The sequence below is a fragment of the Micromys minutus genome (assembly GCF_963924665.1).
Source record: "Micromys minutus genome assembly, chromosome: 7".
Lineage (NCBI taxonomy): Eukaryota > Metazoa > Chordata > Mammalia > Rodentia > Muridae > Micromys > Micromys minutus.
This window is the reverse complement of record NC_137976.1, coordinates 22,614,796-22,636,265: the sequence shown is the minus strand read 5'-3', so window position 1 is coordinate 22,636,265 and position 21,470 is coordinate 22,614,796. Positions and strand designations below refer to the sequence as shown.

General features: G+C 39.7%; 1 protein-coding gene across 1 annotated transcript in view; it reads left to right on the top strand.

Moving 5' to 3' along the window:
- Window positions 1-21,244, top strand: part of ROBO1 (roundabout guidance receptor 1) — a gene marked incomplete at both ends in the record, with an annotated part of 702,311 nt that extends 681,067 nt beyond the window's left edge. Inside the window, 3 exons of the mRNA XM_080919233.1 lie at window positions 6,101-6,409; window positions 13,462-13,658; window positions 21,155-21,244. Of these exons, the coding sequence (XP_080775359.1) occupies window positions 6,101-6,409; window positions 13,462-13,658; window positions 21,155-21,244 (596 nt within the window). The remainder of the gene's footprint in view (window positions 1-6,100; window positions 6,410-13,461; window positions 13,659-21,154) is intronic.
- Window positions 21,245-21,470: the final 226 nt, after the last annotated feature.

Below are 21,470 nucleotides of genomic sequence, written 5' to 3'. Positions count from 1 at the left end.
TAAACAAAATATGAAGACCAACTAATCCTCAAATAAAAAAGAATTAAATGGAATGAGAAAGCACTCAAGTTAGTTTTTTTACTTAATTTCAGGAATACCAAAGAACGATATTAAAGCATGTTTAAAGCTAAAAAGTTAACATGAAATATGACTTGGATATCGAATAGCTCATTTCACAAAAGTAGTTCTGCAAATTGTCGGTGCTGATGCCAGTGCAAAAGATAATCATAGTTTTCTGCAATGAAATTAAATAATGGAGAAACAAACAAAGCTGGTTTTAAATTATAGCTTTACCCTCCCTTCAACAAAGTGAACTATGTATCCTTAAATTGAGATTATTAGACCATTGTTTCTTCAACTCATTTCTATTTCTTTGAAAATGCTGTATATTATTAATACCCCCAAGATGGATATTAAGTACTTAAAACCACAAAATTCAGATCTTCCTTAATGTACCAATCAAAAGAAATGCAAACCACCACTCACACACTTTATAATTCTGGTCCTCAAACCCAGGGCCCTTTGTTCCCTTCCACCATCTAAGCCCAAAGCTAACACGTTACTCTGACATAGAGACAAAAGGGGACTTTCTCAGAAAGCAACTTCATCAAATTCCTGTACTGAGTTTAGAGCATATATCTGAGGGGCTGGAGAGATGGCTCAATGGCTAAGAGCACTGGCTGCTCAGAGGACCTGGGTTCAGTCCCCAGCTCCCAAATGTCTGCACTTCCACTCTAGGGGTATCTGACACCCCCATAGAGATATGCATGCAGGAAAAGCACAAATGCACATAAAATAAAAAATAAATATTTTTCAGAATGAGAATATACCTACAGATCATGTTATAAAGCATCTCAGAGGCAGATACATTTTTATAGCATATTGTAAAAGATTAATGGTTAGAAGAAAAGAGGTTGAGATGTCTTCTATTAAAATCTGAATTAAACTTATTAGTAAAGTATGGAGTAGTTGTTAGGCTTTTTCATTTTCTTTTATTTTTAAGCACAGGGTATTGACTGTGTTGGATGAGTTTGTTTCTTGAGTATCAGTTTTAAGAACCATGTTCAGAGTGGATAGCATTCTTGAGCTTAAAGCATCTTTGCTTTATAAATATCATCCTAATTTCAATTTTCCCAATAAGTTATTTTCTAAATCATCCAAAAGAATAAACAAGACCTCATTCTGAGTCAACAAAGTGTAAGTTTTGAGGATTCCTCTCAGCTAGTCTTGTCTGTTTGATCTGTCGTGAAACAGTACCAGCAGACTTTACACTTAAAGGAACAATGCTTGCCCTCAGAGCTCTGGAGGGGAAGTTGTGAGGCTGAGGAGTGAGCAGGGTTTGCATCCGTTGGAGGCTTTCCTCCTGTGTCCTCTCAGTCTCCTTCTCAGCCTGTACTTGTTCTTTAAACTCTTTTTATCAGACCATCAGTCTTATTGGATTGGACCCCATCTAGCAAGCTCATTTTAATTTTATTGCTTCTCAAAATACAGTCACATTCGTGGATAGTGAGGGTTGTGGCCCTGAGTATGGTGTTGGCCGGAACATGACGCACAGCACAAGAGCCCACCAACAATTCCAACACCAAGGCCCTGTCCTGCCCTGTAGGTAAATGAACATCCAAAGAGCGCTTACCTGTAAAGCTGAGTACCACATCTTCCAGTCCCACTCACAGCATTGATTATTTATTTATTTCCTGTTTACCTCTTCCAAGCTTCACCCAGATGGAGGATAGGATTAAAATACATGAATATTTATTAACTGAAGTCTGCTGAGTTAAAGTACATTTCTAGGACCTTCTAATAGACTCTCTCCTCCCCCCTTTCAACCCTCCCAATACATTTACATACTTCATTTAAAAACCAAATCTATAGTGTTTCTCTAGTCCTTTTCATAAATTATAAATTCACCATGCTCTTTAGAATGATGTTATCTCGACGTGATGTGTCTTTAATTACAAGGTCTTGGGACTTTAAGCAGTTACATTAATAGAGTGTAGGATCTGTCTAGCAAGTTAATGCTGTGCTGGCCGATTTACCTACATATGTGTTCCTGTGTATTTCTTCATGTGAGAGATAGTTTGTTAGCTGGGGATCCTAGGAAAGGGAGAAAATGTTAGTAAGATTACACAAGAAGAAATGATGAAAGATGAGGTTAAGAATACTTGCTGCTCTTGTAGGAGACCCAGGTTCAGGTCTCATCACCTACATGGTACCTTAAAATAACCTGTAATTCTATAGCCAGGCAATTGGATGCCCTTATTGGCCTCCAAGGACATCGCGTATACACACGATGCTCGGTCATACATGCAGGCAAACATCTCCAAACATATCCTTTGAAAAAGATCACAGAAGATTTTTTAAAGCTAGGTTCATAATTCCCACATTTTTAAATTGTATTTAAACTAATGAATAAATTGGGGAAAAGCACTGTTGAGCAGTAATGGAAAGAAAGAACTACTCATGAAAAAGTAACCTCACGTTTAGCTTCATAATTATTTTATGATCCTGAGGAAGAGGAATTTATCTAATAATCTGTTTATAAGACATATGAAGCCTGCGAGCATTTCTGTCATTTAAGTATGGACAGGAAGTTACAATTCTTAGCACAGTCGTCGGTTTCTCTTTTTAACTGGAGTTACAGACAACATCTATCGAGAACCTCCAGTAGCAGATTTCTTTTTGAACTTCGGATTCCGAGGACTTTGCTTGATCTTATGATAGCAATAATTATAGTTTTCAATACCCTGAAGAGCCCGGAATATTTTGTTATTTAATAAAAGTGACAGTCTCTCACCCCCTGATAATATGTTTGCAGTTGGTTTGTGTGTGCAGCAAACAGTAGAATAGAAGGAGTGCACAGATCCTCGTGCCTTTTGCCTGGAGGTACGCTTTGGATTAGCTCCTCCTTTTACTCTCAGTGCCTGCTTCCAGTCACTACACCTGGCATCTTGTGGTTTACACCACTGATTGAAGTCTATTTCTTAACTCTTTCTTGCCTTCTTCAGTTTCAGTACTACTGAACTAGACCTACAATAGATCCTTCCATTTATCATCAACCAATAAGTAGCAGGGGATGGAGGACTTGAATCCTAAATACTTATCTCTAGTATAGCATGGTATAGCAGCCTACAATCTCAGCATTTAGGTGGCAGAGGCAAATGGTTCTCTGTGAGTTCAAGGCCAGCTTAGCTTACATAGGCTATCTCAAAAACAAAACAACAAAATAAAAACCAGAAACACATGAATGAAAACAAAAACTATATTGCAAAAAACTCCATTGAAGTCATCAACAAAGAGGAACATCTGTGCTGTGGTGACTGGCTGTATGTGTGACAGAAGAGGGTACTAGGGATCCAGGAATTAAAAGAAAACTGTTCTGTTTTCTAGACTTTGGCCACAGATGTGTTGAGACTATTAATAGTATATGTATTAGTCATGGTTTTACCGCTGTGAACAGACACCATGACCAAGGCAACTCTTATAAGGACAGCATTTAATTGGGGCTGGCTTACAGGTTCAGAGGTTTAGTCCATCATTATCAAGGCAGGAATATGGTGGCATTCCAGGCACACATGGTGCAAGCAGGCGGAGCTGAGAGTTCTCCATCTTCACCTGAAGGCTACTAGTGGAAGGCTGATTTCCAGGCAGCTAAACTAGGGTAGTAAAGCCCACACCCACTGTGGCACACCTACTCCAACATGGCCACCCCTTCTAACAGTGCCACTCCCTGGCCCAAGCATATACAAACTATCACAGTATGCTATAGCACAGTAAGCCGTGACATATAATAATCCATTTTATGTCATAGGAAGATCTTCCAGGTACATTTTGGTGGTAGTGGTATTTTGAGAGAAGGTTTCACGTACCCCAAGCTAGCTGGGACCTGGTTGAGTAGCTGAAGAGGACCTTGAATGTCTGATTCTCCTGCATTTGCATTCTGAATACTGGGATCACAGGCATATACCTCCATGTCCCGTTTGCTTGTGGATGATGATCAAACCCAGGGCACTGTGCACACTGAGCAACCATTCTGACTGTAATCTCCAACCCCTTTCAAGGTATAGTTTCAACATTCAAGAATTTCTCATGGACACACATAAAATGATAACTAGTGGACATTGTTGATGTCAGTAAAACATGTATTATTAACCTATGCATTCTTTTGCGGGGAATGGCTCACTAGATATATTTATTGAACAAAACATTATATAAAAAATAAAGAATTTATGTATTCACTTGGAGATATATGCAGTTACATGGCTAGGGGAAAGAAACATTGCAGCTCATGTTAATAAAAGTGCAATGCTGTTTATCTGCACATGGTGCTTTTGATCAGGTTACTACCTACAGATGGGTGGATAGCTTACATAGTTCCATGTGACCGTTACTTATAGTACCAGGCTGTGAATGGTGCTCTCTTGAATCATGTGACTTAGCATCGCAGTTTTGTTGTACAAATGTAATTTTGGGAGTGAGCTTTAGGAAGCTCTCCAAACTCGTCACTCTTCCTAATCAATACTGGGGACCGAAATGGAGATGAGGCAACCCAAGACGTACTGTCATGTCTCAATTCATACATGACTTTGATATTTTTACCATGTTATTTTTTTTTTACCATGAATACTTTCTATTTGAAATCCCAAGGCTAAAATGATACTAAATATTTTGTAAATATTTGACAAATCTTTTTTGGTATTTTCTGTTACCTGTAAAACGTGAAAACATTGCTCTGCCTGCCCACGTGACTGAGGGCACAGGGGCACTGACTCCTCTCTGTCTGGTTTCGACTCCTCTTGGAATGAGCACAGAGCACAAAACGAGCTGCTTTGTATTTCTGCCTGTACACTCTGCAAGGCCCTCTTGTTCACTTTCCTAAAATTGAACCCACACATCTTTACAAAGACCTCTTGCTCACTCCTGCACTCTACACCTGAGGGGATGCTCTAATACCTACATAGTAAACTACAGCCCAAGCCTAGGCGTCACCTCTGCCAGCTCCCCTCCTCAGTACTATAGTCTGTTGACCATTAAGTAACACTAAATTGCTTCCTTTATCTCTCACGTGTATTCTCTGCTCTTTTTAAACCCCACTGTGATATTCCATTGGCTATCATGTATGTGGATATTACTATGACCTCAGCCTCCTGGAATGGAGTCTCCTTTACTGACATCCATCTTATACAGCACAGTCAAGTCAATCTGCCTCTGGAAACTTGTTCATGTTAACTTATCAAATACTGTGAAAATACATTTCTCCTTATTCATGGACTGTTGTCTAGGAATCATTTTTATGAATTTCAGTACTGCTCAGAAGAATGCATTTTCTAGATACTGTATGCATAAATTCAATTAGAGAGACACTCATGATGTAAAAAAAATTTAAGTTAATATGTTATATAAAAGATACTGCTTAAAACGTACCTACTAGATATAGGTGTACATATAAAACAAGCAATTAACCTACATTTCTACCAGTAACTACCTACTTTAAAGTGTCTGAGTAGAGGGTGAAGAGAGCCTTAGCTGAGCTGTGGATGTGTATGATGAAACAATGTGAAGAACAGTAAAGTAGGGATTAAGAATCTAAAGGCATTAATCTTTCTTTGGTCTGCTGGTAGACAGCTTTGATATCAGATAACGAGTTAAAAATCTATCTTGAGCTTTTTACCTACACATCAAGAAGGGATTCGGGCCAGATTAGAGATGGCAATTAAAACTTAAGTGCCATTCTTAACCAATTTGAAGAAGTTGCCTAAAGATGTAAGTGAGTATTCATCTAAGACCTATGAAAGCATGCTGAAAGCAAACAGAAGCTCTGCCTGGTTGGAGTGGTGAGGATGGGGGGCGGGTAGGGGTGGGTATTATAGTGCGCATGCACAGTAGCATCGAGCTCCACAGTAGATAGTGTCTGAGATCTGATCCTATGATTCAGTTTTTCCATGCTGGATGATGATAAAAGCATTAAAACCACCACTCTTCCTTCTGCTACCTTCTAGAGTAAGATATAGTATTTCAAAGTTGAATGTGACTGCAAGGATAAACCTAGTTTTGATGAATCTGCACATGTCAGATCTCACAGCATTTAAAATATTCCTTTTAGACCTTCCACCCCCTCCGGTGCCACCACCTGCTATAAAATCGCCCACTGTCCAGTCCAAGGCACAGCTGGAGGTACGGCCTGTAATGGTGCCAAAACTCGCTTCTATAGAAGCAAGAACAGACAGATCATCAGACAGAAAAGGAGGCAGTTACAAGGGGCGAGAAGCTCTGGATGGAAGACAAGTCACTGACCTGCGAGCAAATCCAAGCGACCCCAGAGAAGCACAGGAACAGCCAAATGATGGGAAAGGACGAGGAACAAAGGCAGCAAAACGAGACCTTCCACCAGCGAAGACGCACCTCGTCCAAGGTACTGGTTTTCCAGACAGTAGACAAACATACGTGGGTAGGCTTTCTGTAGCTATGTGAAAAGAAATATGATTAAGGCCTTTCTGCCAGTGAGATGGGGATGTGCCCAGCTTGCTAAATACAATTCATTCCAATATGTGATGTCATACCAGCCTCTTTGAAGTGATGCCACACACTGAATTCATAGGAGTCAAGATGCCACCGTACAGACATGGCAATTGTGACAGCTAAGATATGGAAACTAGTGTCCTATTCTCTGCACTTGAACCAGTTGTGCATCTTTGTCATAGTTCCCATCTCTAGCAAAAATAGACATCATTGATGAGAGATGAGACCTATATTTATCTGTGAGCATAAGGATTTGAATACAGTTAGAAATTACATTAGCTCCAGAGAAGGACAATACTAGGTTCTCTTCTAGGGTCTGTGACCTCTCCAGCCACAGGTGGTTAACTAGGTTTATGGCCTGAATTCCCTCCTATCAGTTGGTCTTTTAAGTCTAATGAAACAGTTGTTGGTTTAGATCAAAGGATAAAAGTCCTGCTCTTGAACTGTTGGGGATATCTTGCTGGACCAGTTGATGTCATTTGTAAGCATTACAGCTGGGTAGAACTACCCCAGTTGATATGTCTTCACTGAAATCCCTACACTTAAGCTGAGGAAACACCGAAGAAAAGGGGAGCAAGTGATTGTATGGTCCAGGTGACCAGGATGCCTACTGCTGGGTCACATCTCCAGACATAAAAGAGAAAAACGTACCCATGACCTTTCAGTGTCATGCATGAAAGGGACCACCATAAAGACACCACGTGCTAACATGGATAGCAGAAATTCCATAAAGTCCTACCCCTAAACAAAGAGTTGTGTGTGGCCAGTGGCTACAGGGAGAGAATCAATTGCCTCTAAGACTGGGTTTCCATATAAGTTATCTAATCCCAAATGATTGGCTCTGAACACATGTACATAAATGGATTTAGCAGACTGCATGCGTGTGTGTGAATAACAATTATAATTTTTAAAAAGAACTCATAAGATAGGGAACTGGGCATGAGAGGAGTTGGTGGGTGATGTAAATATGTCATACCTGAGAATGAAGTTCTCAAATATACTTTTAAAAGAAACCGTGTCCCTAGGTTAGAAGTCCGAGGATGGTAGGGTACTTACCAGCAGAGGCCTTCAGTTCAGTGTTAGCATCATTCACACACACAGACACACACACACATCCCTATAAAGAATGGAGGTAAGAAATATACGAGGGCCAAGGGAACGACACAACAATTAAAACACTTATTTTCAAAGCATACCGACCTCAGTTCAGATCTCCAGAACCCATGGCTAATACTGGATACACGTGGCTGCTCAGCTGTAATTCCAGCTGTGAAGCCAGAGGCAGGGAATCCTCAGAGCAAGCTGGCTATTAAGGCTAGCCATCAGCAAGCTCTGGGGTTAAATGAGAGACCCTGCCCCAACAAATAAAATTAGATGAGTGGGCACAGTGATTCCAGACATCCATCTAGGGCATCGACATGAATGCGCACACACAGATACAATATAATATACCCACACATATATAGACGTGTATGTGTACCATTCACATACATGCATGAGAAAATAGCAAAAGAAGGAAAAAGTGCAAGACATGGTTACATGTTTGTACAGTCTCTGACCAGCTTCCCCCCCTAAAAGAAATAGAAATTAAAGAAATCTAAAATGTCATAAGGTGAAAGAAAGTTGGATGTAATTTTATAACAAAGGGTAATTTTTGAATCATTGTCACCCGAGATTCCTATTTTCAAGAACTGTTTGACTGTAGAAACCAGACTTTGGAAAACTGAAGAGGGAGTGGACATTTTGAAAGGGACCTGTATTTGTCACCTCTGTTTTTGTGACCAGAATATAGTATAAAAACAACCTGTGAAAGGAAAGATTTATCTTGGTTAACGTTTATAGGCCAGTGTGTGGCAGAAAGGGTGTGGCAGGAGGAATGTGATCTGGAGCAAGATCAAAGCAGGAACTAGAGATATCCACCACCACATCAGTGAAGTAATGCTGCCTACTCAGACCCCCTCCCACGGGTTCCACAGCTTCCCAAAATAACATCACCAGTGGGGAAGCTTTCGAGCAGGAGCCTATGAGATAGTTCGCACTTAAGCAGGAATTCTTCTTAGAAGGTTTGGATGAGAAGAATGGTATGGAGTTCGTCAAGAGAGCCACGTTGGTGGAAATGTTTTAGGAGAGGAACTAGCATTAAAGTATACTATAGCAACAAAGCCAAGCAAGAAAGATTTTTTTTAAAAAAGAAAAGATTCTTTTTAGAAAGTAAAGAAAGCCTAGTGGTGCTGTGGGATGTTTTTAATCCTAGCACTGGATTGAAAACTAGCTTTTATGATGATGAGCAAGTTCCAAAGTAGGAGGAATGCCTTAGGAGGAAGATCAGGGCTAGAAAGATCTGGGTGTGACAGAGAGTTGAAAGTAGTCTTCAGAAATTTAATAAGTAGCTATTACATCATAAAATTATTTCTATCTATAGAACTAAATTGGAAGCCTTTAAGCTAAAAACAAAGGAACCATGAAATGCATTTAGCAGATCCAGTTCTATTATTCTTTGACTTTCCAGATTTTTATTTGAACCATAACCCCAAGTGTGTCTATCATTAAATTATCATTGCTAAGCATCGCTGTAATTTTCACCTCCTTGATTCAATTTACATTATTTATTTAATGAAAGAGGCACCCTGATTTACATATGTAATGAATGGATATTTTTTTAATTAAGGAAAGTGCTTTTCTAGACTTGAAGGTCTAATCTTTTGTGCTGACATTTACCTCCGTTTGATTTATTTCTACACATATCAAATACTCATTGTACTGTATTTACAGTACTAAGTCTTCAGATGTCTATAAGCATGTGCTTACACATACAGAGAAGAGGAGAAGAAAATTTACATATTATAAGTCATAGATATCTTAAGATTCTAGGTATCCATGTCTTCACTAAGGACACTATCAGTGACTGCTAAGTCATCAACATAGCCCAGTCCACTAAGCATGCCTTGAAGACTGGCCAAATACAAATATTCTTAATTTAACATTACTTCCATTATGCTGTGACACCTGGGAGTTCAGAATAAGGACAGTTAACATTCTGGGTAATACAATGGCAAGAAAGATCCAGAAGTCTTTCCTGTAGAAATGACATATACACTAAATGTGTAAAGCACCCAGGCATTAGTTGTATACACAGCACTTGAAGTTAGAGGCAGAGGGAGAGGCAGAGGCAGTGGGATCCCTGAAAGTGCAAAGCCAGCTTGTACTATAAAGCGAGTTCCAGGACAGCCAGAGCTCCACAGAGAAAGCCTGTCTCAGCATCCTCCCCCAGCCCCCACCTCCCCACAAAAAAGAAAAAAATAGTGGGGGAATAAAGATGCAGATATGCAGGACTAGAGGTACATGAAGGGTCGTTTACCTCCACAGATCATCACTGTAATCTCTGAGTGTTACAGCCAATTTCAGAGGAGAGGCATCTTGAAATCAGTGTTGAGTATAAAGAGATATAACTGAGCTGTTTGTCAGAGATTCAGGACATAGTTCATGGAAATTGTAGTTAAAACCACTTCTCTTCTTGCTTAAAACTCTTTATTGATGATCCGTTATATGACTGTCTGGGAGTATGAAAACACATAAAAGAGACAAAATTATATTCCCAAATGTTATAGCCAAAAGAATGGATGAGATTACCCAGAGAAGTTGAAAAGAGCAGATATTTGTATCATACATGTGGGGTGTGTGAAACTTTGGAAAGAAAGGAGAAAATGTTAGACACTGACTTGACTTCCTCACACATATAAAACATATCCTGAGAAGATAGTTAAGAAAGGAAGGGTTGCTAGAAGCTAAGAGAATAGCAATATTGCAATTCAGTAAGAACGGAGAGAAGGCCTGAGATTCAAGGACTAGAATTTGGCCAGCCCAATCAACTTTCTCAGTGTACAGTGACAATGTTGATCTCGTGATGCAATTTCATCTGGAGACAGAGTGAAAGGAACCTAACACTACTAATTTTGAGCCAATCTCCCTTTTGTTTGATTTTGGTTTTGGCTTTCCAACACAGATGTTCTCTAGTTATAGCTCTGGCTATAAACCAGGCTACTCTTAAATGCACAGAGTTCTGCCTGCCTCTGCTTTCTGAGTCCTGGAATGAAGGGCCTGGGCCACCAGGCTCAGCCCTGTTGGCTATTGAGCAAGGAGAAGCACATTGTTTCCTAAGGAGAATAGACGTAGGGCAAAGTTCTCAACCAGAAAAATTTGAACGTGTTGAGGTTGACAAAATGTGCATCAATAGCAAGAAAGGGGTTTAATTAGATACAAGTGAAAAGAGACTGCACAGGGAGAGAAAGTTCCCCCGAGTCAAAACCGTGGGTTAAGGCAGTGATGAGAAGAATGAAAAGCGCGAGGGGCCACTGAGGTTTGTGACTGGCTTCCTAAGTAAGTGGCTCGTGGCTCAGAGGAGGAGACTTTTTTTTGAAAGGACAAGGGGAGCAGTCATTTAGAACTGTTAGGGAGAGCCAGAAGGCAAGCTCAGTCCTTACCTTCTGCTTCAGAGAATATCAGTGAATCCAGGAGAAACAAGCTTTACTCAAGCAGTGTAGAGAGGAAAGGAATCAAAGAAGCATTGGGGGATGGTAGGGCAGGGAGAACTTTAGAAGAATCTTAGCCCAGCAAAATGGCTGCTCTGGCAAGGGATCATATCCAAAAAATATGAACTGGCTGGAGTGCAGACACAGCACACCTTTAATCCCTCTGGCTGGAGTTCACAAATGCCTTTACTACACACCTTTAGTCCCAATCAATGATATGTAATTGAAGGGCACACAAAGTGGAGAATCAGAGAAAGATCTGAGTGAATGAACCAGAGATAGGATATGCCTGTCTCTCATGACAGCAGACAGGAAGGGAAAGCTATTTAAAGAGTAGTGAGGGAGAGAGGGACAGTCAGTTCAGAGATTAGTGTGTGTCCACTCCCAGAGAGACACAGAGTCTGAGAATGATGCAATAAGCAAGAGGTTTAGTAAGTCCAGTATACTGGGGTCGTTCTGCAAGTGGGACAGAGATGACCACGAGGTTTCAAAGTACACAATTTTTATATGTACAGTTCCGAGGGAAGATTTTAGCAACAGCATGGGGTGGTGGCATCTCATTGGTGGGTTACAGTGACCCTTGGATTCATTGGATAAAGGGGTTTAGGCTGATGATGATGCATATTTGGGACGTTTTTATGAGATCTTGTGGCTGTCAGCCAGTAAATTCTGTCCTTGTTTTGTTTCTCAGAACTGGGTGTTTTGAAAAAGTCTCAGAGCAGGAGCACCTTAACCTGGCAAAGAGCCTCACAACATTCCTGGGTGTTTTTGGAAAGTCCTAGGAAGGGGGCAAGTGCAACTTGTCCCTAGGTGGCCTGACCAAGAGCCATACAAGTTTAATGCAGTCTAGGAGATTCCAGCTGAGCACAGTTCAGAGCAAAGCAGTCGAGTTCAGGGCTGTTCAGTTCTTGGAGTTCAGAGACAGTCTTTCCAAGCTAAGAAGTCAGAAGCCGAAAGAAGCCAATTTGAATCAGTCATCTTAGAGAGAGAATTGAGTGTGATCAGGTGAGTTGAACCAGCCAGCTAGAGTTGAGAAAGATCCAGAAAGCATGAGCTTTTTCAGTAATAAGCTTTGGAGTCTGAAATATTCTAGGACAAGGTTAGCAGACAAGTTTGGAAGCTAAAAACTTCAAGGTCCCTGCTTGCAGACTGAAGATTAGATTGTGCAGAGCAGAGAAGTTTCCAGGCCTAGGCCTAGGGATAGTTAGAAATGCTGTGGTTCAGCACAAGCCAGGCATTGGTTAAGTGCTCTTATCTCTTATCTCATCCCTTCCTCTGAGGAAATAAAAGCCACATTTACATTTGCAGAGAACACGTAAAAGAGTTTCATTTTGATGAATTTATGTCCAGAATGTAGACAGTCAATGGAAGAAAAGTGAGCAAGCAGTCAAATGATTCAGCATTAGCAAATTAAAAGTTGTAAGAAGGTAGAAATTCAGGAAATAATTCATGAGTATGCCATCGTACTTATTTTCTATTGCTGTGAAAAGACACTATAACCAAGGCAAGTAATACAAGAAAGCGTTTATTAAGGGCTCACATTTCAGAGGGTGAGTTCAGGACCATCATGATAGAGAACATGGCAACAGGCAGGTAGGCACATGCTGGAGCAATAGCTGAGAACTTACATCAAACACATAAGTACAAGTCAAAGAAAGAGCTAACTGGGAATAGCTTGGCTTTTGAACTGTCAAAGCTCATCCCGATATCATACCTCCTCTAACAAGACCACACCTCCTAACCTTTCCCAAATAGTTCCACCAACAGGGACTAAGCATTCAAATATATGAGACTATAGAAGCCATTCTCATCCAAACCACTACCAATGCCTTATTATTTGAAGTGAGCATCTGAGATTCAGAGTTTAATGGTGTCAAAACATTGAAATCGGCACTTCAAGAGGGAGAGTCTGAACCTAAGCTTAAATCTTGATTGAGAACTGACTCCTTCCTACTAGCTCCTTATAAGAACACCTTGTTTACATGGTGATTTCACTCTCTTATTTTGTTCATGTCAATATTAAGAGCTTCTATAATATGCACATGTTCTACTATCACATTGGTAGGGGTTAGAAACTAAATTACTTAAGATCACGTGGTAAACAATAAAACGGAAATCAACTGAGTCCACTCTTGACTTGTCTCCTGTAATGGCCATGGGACCCATGTGAGTCTGAGATAGACAGGAGCTTATAAGTATAGTCAAACCAAATTCCTAAGCCCTACGTGGAAAACAGCAAGAGGTATTATTGTCATTTCTAATAGGCAGTTCTGCATTGTTCATTACGCTTGGAGTTTTGGTATTTGGGCCTCAGAATCACGCATGCTCGCCCATGCAGGATTGCAGATGGACAGGAGTGACTAGATGAAATGTGCTCTATCCTGTTCACACGCTCTCGTTGTATTTCCTTACACAGAGGATATCCTTCCATACTGTAGACCTACTTTCCCAACATCAAACAACCCTAGAGATCCCAGTTCCTCGAGCTCAATGTCATCAAGAGGGTCAGGAAGCCGACAAAGAGAGCAAGCAAATGTGGGCCGAAGAAATGTGGCGGAAATGCAAGTACTTGGGGGATTTGAAAGAGGAGATGAGAATAATGAAGAATTAGAGGTATGTATAATTTTCCCAAAGTTTGAAAACATTAGTCTGTCTGTAGCTGTGATGTCAGCCTCTGAAGTTCTGAACATCTGTCAGCATACAGACATGTAGCCACTTTTCTCACAAACTTTCAGCACCCTAATGTCCCACATGTTGTACCTGAAAACATGTGAAAGAATACCAGTTTTAAGTCTTCAAGGGCATCATCATTGTTAGCATTTAAAGTTATGAGTGAGTTCTAGAAACACAAGTTGGGAAATAAACTTGGTCTGACACGATATAATTCCTAGTATTATAAGAATCCTCAGTGAGGTAAGCTATTGTGATGTGTGTAGCCTCTGTTGTCTGTCATCAGGCATAACTTGACTGACTTTCCAAGCCTCCTTCGCTTTCACTGTTTTGGAAAGGGGCCTAGCCCAAAGAGGAGCTCTCAAATAAGTGCCTCTTCCCTTCTTGTAATCTAAAAATAATATACAAGATATAGTTGGAAGTCATATTTTAAAGTTCCTTCCCTTTAAAATTAGTATGTTTTTTCTCCTTAATTAAAAAGTAACTCACAGACAAATTTGTTTCTTTACAAAAATATTTAGTCTCAAGAATATGCTGAATGAATTTGAGAGTCTTACTCCAAAACATAATATGAAATTGTTAAGGAATCACATGAAATTAAATAGCATATGTATCTTATGTTTAGACTTTGTGGTTTGGGAATAAGAAAGCTTTTCTCCTACAAATGCTGTCAGACTAGTTTGTTTTTTGAGTTAATTTTTGGTCTTTTCAATAGAATAACTTGGGGGGGAGGAGACTGAAAGAATCTTGCCATTAAATCTAGTATTTATAAATGAGATACAGAAGTTAAATGATAAGATGCAACCTAGAGGAAGTGGGAAGTTAGAGCACTTCTCCTTACCCACAGCCCTGTGACACCCAGGTCTGGTCCAGAACAGTTTGGTATTTGTTTCAGAATGGCTCCAGTTCCTATAAGGACCAGCTGAAGTTGAGAAATGAATTAGTTGTGATGAATGCTTTCCAATACAGGCCAACCAACGAATGAAGGAAACACTCATAGTCAAATAGACATAAGAAAGTTATCTTTGGATTTGGTTTTAAATTGAACAACAAATGCATCTCTTGCAGGAAACTGAAAGCTGAAGGCAGCCAGAGGGGTTTATGATGCTAATGTGAAAAACCATCACTCCAGAGGCCTCACGTCTAATGACGCACGATACCAGATGAAATGTTCAGTGCAATCAGAATGGACAAGTTGTGGTTTTTATTCCTCCTGTTGGGATAACATTTTTTAAAAATTCCTTGGGGTTTTAGTGTTGCTGATTGGTTGCCTAACCCTTAATGAGCCTCCCCCCCTGCTGCGACGCTGTTGCAACCGTGATACTTGACTTCCGGCATTGGAAGTGTCTTGAATGCTTGCTTCAGCCACCAGCCAGCGAGAAAGAACAGGCCAATCCTTTTGCAATTTGCCCCTGAGATATGGCATTGCATTGCTTATGTATCAAGCTAATTGATAGCAAAATATTGATCAAAGACAAAGGTGATGACTCAACCTCATGCCAAGGGCTCTCAAAGCGTAATCGTTCTATGACCAACTGCTAATGCCAGTTAAAGCATACTTCATCTTACATGACTTTTAGAATCAGTCTTTCATACCACCCTTTGCTGGGATAAACTAAAAACCTACCACATGCAGAATTACAGTTAATTTGAATGGGGTAGAAGCATTGTAAATATATACTCTTTGCAACTCCTGGTGGTACTTTATTTTGTCTTTATTTCAATCATTGAAATATATTCTTGGAAATGTACTTTTCGATAAGTAGGGCTAAGCCAGTTGGACCTCTGGTTGTCTAGTCATTGTGAGAAGTAAACCTAGCAAAAATCTTGTTCTATTTTTCAATCAGAAAGCAACTAAAAATGAATATTACAAGCAAATGGATGTTTTTAATGACCAATTGAGTAAGGACATCCCTATCTTAACTGGCCTGAATTTCTTCTGGTAGTGTTGGTTCAACTTTCAGAAGTGCCACTTAAGGAGGTTTATTTGATATCTTTTTTTGTTTTTGTAATGCACTGTTTTTTAATCTTTTTTTTTTTTTTTTTGGTTTTAAAAGCACAATCACTAAACTTTATTTGTAAACCATTGTAACTATTAACCTTTTTTGTCTTATTGAAGAAACTGTTGAGAAGTGTTTTTAGCCTGTTTTGTTAATGCTCTGTGTTTGTATTTGCAATATTTGAATGGTGACAGCTATCGAGGTCATGTACCGACTTTATCGTGGGCTGTGAACCAAATGGTACCAATTTTTCCTGGACTTAAAAGAAAAAAAAAAAGAGTTGTTTTAAGTTTGTTGTGGCCAATGTTGAATCTTATAAGATTTCCTTAGAAGCTCATGAGAGGCATTCCAACTTGGAAATGCCAAGTGATGCTCTGTGACTGTAGATTTCTATGATTTTTTTTTTGACATTTTACGAATTTTATTGACTTTATAATTGGTGCTATTGAAGAAAACAAAATGAACCTTTAGTCATTCATAGGTATCAGACTTGACCCCACAAAGCCAAACAAAATTGAACCATAAATAAATAAATAAATAAATAAATAAATAAATAAATAAATAAAAACAAAAAGGCTGGTATCCACCAGAAAGTAAGTGTATTCATTTAGATAATTTGAAGAAGCCCCATGTCCCATAGAAAGAATGTGCAGTTCTAAGGGAACAATCCACGTGATTAATGTTTTCATTATGTTCATGTAAGAAACCTCTTATTTTTAGCCATACTTTTGCATACTGAAAATTCAATAATCAAAAAAGTAATTTTGTCATATTATTTATTAAAAATGTTCTCAAATACATCATCCTTCCTTGTGTTGATTTTTTTTCATCGTATGACTATCAGATTTATTCCATTAAATCACGAAGTCGTTTTGTCTTAACATTTCACCACTACATTATGAAAAAGAAGGAGTTCTCAGCTTTCTTAAGGGGCATCCAGGTTCTGCAGCTAAGCAAAAATTCCCATTTCAGCTGTGTGAAATACACGGGAGATGGTTCTCAAGTTGAAGTTACTGTGTGATCAGAGACTGACTCTGGTAGTTATGCTGTGCTTGTTTCTGTATGTGTATCTGAGTTTCAGTTAGCCTATTTCTAAAGTAATCAGGATGCAGCTACCATACACTTTGTTTGTCCAATTTAAACCACCCATGTTCTGTTAGTAACAAAGTTTATAAATCCCATTGCTGGTCAGAAAATTTGGATTAACACGTATAGACCAGGTTGCACATTATGGTCAATTAACTCACCATATTGCAGAATTTCACTTGGAGGATGAAATGGCCACCATGTCTTAGAAATGTCAAGATCCACAGAATATACTGGAGTTTAGACCCCGCCCCGCCCCACCCCAACATCCACCTTGTGGTATATATTCTTTTTCCTTAACCTACATTCTTGTGTTTACCAGAATTTGAGAATCTGGAGAAAAGAAATTTAACAACAAAGGGCTTAATTTGGAATTTAATTTTATAAAAATGATGTAATTATCAGCATTCACGTAATGCATAGACAGACCCAGAGGTCAAGGAGTTAGTTTCTAAGCGATTTAAAACAAACAACAAAACAAAAACTAATCACTGGGGACACATATGGACTGGTTTTTCTTTTTCTAGGTGGGAAAACAACTAAGAAGCAACTGTCTCTCCTTTTCTAACACATGCTGTAGTTCACACACAAAATATGTACATCAGAGGGCTGGGACAGCACTGGGTTCCAGTTTTGTCATGGCTGTGTTTCCTTGGACATGTTACTTAACCTCTTAAGTCTCAGGTACTTCACCTGTATAGTCAGTAATACCTACCTCATGGAGCTATTGTCATGATTCAGTGAGTCGCTGTATCTACACGGACTCTGTAAACTCCGCAACGGTATGAGATATGTTATATTTATGGACTGAAATTCACTACATGTGCAATCTCCATTTTTTTTTATCCCTGATTTGTTCCTAAAATTTTGCATGAAAGTAAAAGCGTAAGTGTGGTAGGAGGGCGAGGGGGCCTTCCACCTCTGGTAAGTAAAACGCACTGTGAAATACCCCATTGTGGAATAAATGCTTCGTGTTCTTGTTTGCTTCTTAGCTTTTGGATGCGAGGGCAGTAAATGAATGAACGGCTGCTGGTGTATTTCTTCGCACAGTCCGAAATGCAGACATGTCACTTGAGTTCTCAATAAATGGATTTAGTGTCAACTGGGGGCTGCTGTTGTGCGTTGTAGCAAAAATGATACAATCTCGATCTGTATGGGAATTTTCCTGGGCAGATGTGAATGAACATCTGTTCATCCATTTACCACAGACAGCACCACAACAGATGAATGAAGCGACACCATACAAGTCTGGTCAGTGAACTGGTGCATAGGGAAAGGAGGGGCTTACCTATAGACGTTCTGGTGACTCAAATCCAGCTACATCACCAAAAGTTCCACCCCACCGTGGATGATGATTCAAGAAAGCTGCATCCCTTGAATTGCCTATACATCATTAGCAGCTGCCCCGGTGTCTAATCCCAAGAAATTGTTCTGTGTATACATCCTTAGAGGAAGACCCTGTGAATCTTGGAACCATCATAAGCTTAATTGTGAGCCTCCCTTTTGTACAAAAAGGATATTTTTATCTGAGTGATGGTCCTAGGCGAGTTGGGTCATTTCTGAATTTCTTTTATTTCAGGTGTGCTGTGAGTTTTTTTTTTTTTTTTTTTTCTTTCATTCTCCACAGAGCAACATCTAAATGGCAGAGGCTGGCTCCACCTGAGGAAAACTTGGGGTATCAACTGTTGTCAAGTTATTAGTGGTCTGCATTTGTCAACTCTTCGGGGTTTTATTTTGGTTTTAGCTTTTGAGACTGGGTTTTTCTGTATAGTCCTGGCTATCCTGGAAATCACTGTAGACCAGGCTGCCTCTAATTCACAGAGATCCTCCTGCCTCTGCCTCCCAAGTGTTGGAATTAAAGGCCTTAAAGGCATGTGCCACCACCACCCGCCTTCATTTTATTATTATTTTTTATTTGTTAACTCTTAATCTCCATCCCTGTTGAACCTCCCTGATCTATGTGATTACACTGTAGAGGGGTGTTAGAAGATGAGAGTCAAAGTTCATTTGCTCTTCCGTGCCATGTTTGGGACTAGAGGAACCTGAGATTTGGAGGTTTGTCTGTGACCCCAAAGACTTCAGAATCCTTTGGGACCTCATATGCTACAACTGTCTCCTGAACCAGTTGCCTCATGTGAGATGGGTGTTGGTAGGAGTAGAAGGAAGACTCTTGGACTTCAAAGAAGGAAGACTTATAATCAAAAAAGAGTTTGGGACCCCCCCCCCCTGCTCTATGTGATAAGTGGCGGGTTTGTTGTAAAATGTCTGAGGCTGAAATGAATATTACACTTCTCAGGGTACAGCTACAGTAGCCACGACAGGGCAGTTTTCCCTGCTTACCATTCAAAATGTCTCATAAAGGAGATAGCAAGTAAACTGTTCTTTGCCGCATTAATAAAAGAAGGACTATGGGGCAGCTAAAGAGCTCGTGCATAAGGAAATTAATACGATTGACAAGTCAGTCACCTATCTAGGAAGTGGTACAAGTGTGACAGCACTGTCTCAAGGAAGCTGGGGAGTCCTAGCCTCTGTGGTTTTCCTTTGGTTCAGTTATCACTAACTTTAAAAGGGCGTAAGTCTCACACCATTAATTGTAAATTGTTACACAGAGAGATACTTGGAGATTCTCACTTACCCAAGAAAATTGGGGAAGGATCAAAAAGTGACTGGTTTTGGTTAGTGTTTGTCCCACACAGAGCCTGAGACAGAATTGGAAGTAAGAAGGGACTTAATTATTATTAATTATTTGGGACTTAATCCTGGAGAGGAAGAGAAAGGTCAATATAAGTCCTTGGAAGTGGTAAATATGTCCACCTAGGGAGACTCCCTTGCTCTTCCTGGAAGCTTGCAGAATCTTTTGAAGGAGAAGAGTCTGAACACTGTTTTCATGCCTCATTGATGTAGGCAACTGTCACAGCCAGGCATTCAACTCCTAAGTGCTGGTGATCAGAGCACATGGGAAGAAGATGCCAAGAGGAGATAGGTCTTTGAAAGACATGATTGTCACAATAAGTCACAAACAGCACCTACCTACTGTGAGCAGAATTATTAAAAGCATTGGGCTGTGTATTTTTTAATAATCAAGCAATCATTAATTTATCCTTTACTTATTAAAATTTAGGAACACCCTCATCTGAAATTAGCCACACATCCTTAATTTATTGTCACACTGGGCTAGTTCTTACAAATTCTTTTTAACCATGTATGTCTTGAGTTTTAATTATCTTAACATTCTGAACATTTTTAGAAGAGATTCATCTTTGACATAAGTCAGAAATGTATAGGAACAGCAAGGAAGGTTAATCTTAGAATCACTGCAATTGGGCACTTTATAACAAAGCTACAAGATATATTGTGTATGCCTAGAACAGAATTATCTACAGTAAATTTTTTTAAAGCCCACGCACTACATATTAGGCATGTCAAGTTACTGAAGCCCTCAGAACAGTATGAAATTCAAATTAAATTGAGATTGGCATAAACAAATCATTTGTTCTGCAAGTCCATCCCTGAAGCATTATCACAGTGTCATGTAAATTAAAGCTCTAGCATAAATCTTAACTTTGGTGAAATACACAAATTTCTTGCCTTATTGGGCTGCCAATACTTAGATTTGCCCACTGTCATGGATGGCAAGTTTTTCCTTTCAATTTCACATTAAAATAGTAGCCTCCACTGTGATGGGATTAGGGGATTTGTCCTTAAATTGATAAGCTCACAAATGTGGAGCCCTCAGAATGGAACCAAAACAACAACAGAAATATCCCTCTGTCTCCATCACCCTGACATGATACAATGAGCTGTCAATAGTTTGTGACCCAGTAAAGGACTTAGACAAAATCCCAGCCATGTTGGCGTCCTAATCTTTAAATTATAACCTATGGGAAGTCTACTTTTGGTTGTTTACTAAGCTACTCTGTATCACACGTTTTAAAAGATAACTATTTTTAAGTGTATGTATGTGAACATGCACCACATCTGTATACAGTTGTTGTAGAGTGCAGTAGACGGCATCAGCTCCTCTGCATCTGGAATTCCAGGCAGTAGGGAGCTGCCCATTGTAGGTGTGTGGACCTGAAACTATGTCTTCTGTAAATGTAGAATGTGCTCTTAGCCAGTGAGCTTTCTTACCAGCCCCTGTGGGGAATTTTTATAGGAAACAATTTTAGTTTTTGAGAGTTCAGGAGTTCCATGTATAGGTTAATACTGGACCATTCAGAAATTCCTTATCAAGTAAAGCTACAAGCTTTGCAGCTTTGGAAAAAACCAGAACTCTTTGGAAATGTCAACTGAAGGAACAATGTCTGTACCCAGCTTGGCTCCTGTAACTGTTTTCTCTGTCCTTTGTTGCAGGGCTTCCAACAGTTTAGAGCACCTCCATTACCATGTAAACCTGCCCTGGTGCCTGACACTAGCCCAAGGGACCGTGGACAGCAGAACTGAATTCAAGCCTAGTTAGAGGCTTGTGTCAGCCCATAAACCTGAGGCTAATGTCTGGGCACTTCAGAATTCATAACTAAGGGCTGCTTGAGGTTCAGCATGATGGTACACACTAATCTTAGCATCTGAGAGACCCAGGCAGGGAGACAGTTTGAAGCCAGAACAGGCCACATAATAAGTAAGTAAGGCCATCCTAAGTTATAATGGTATGACTGTCTCAAAAGCCAAG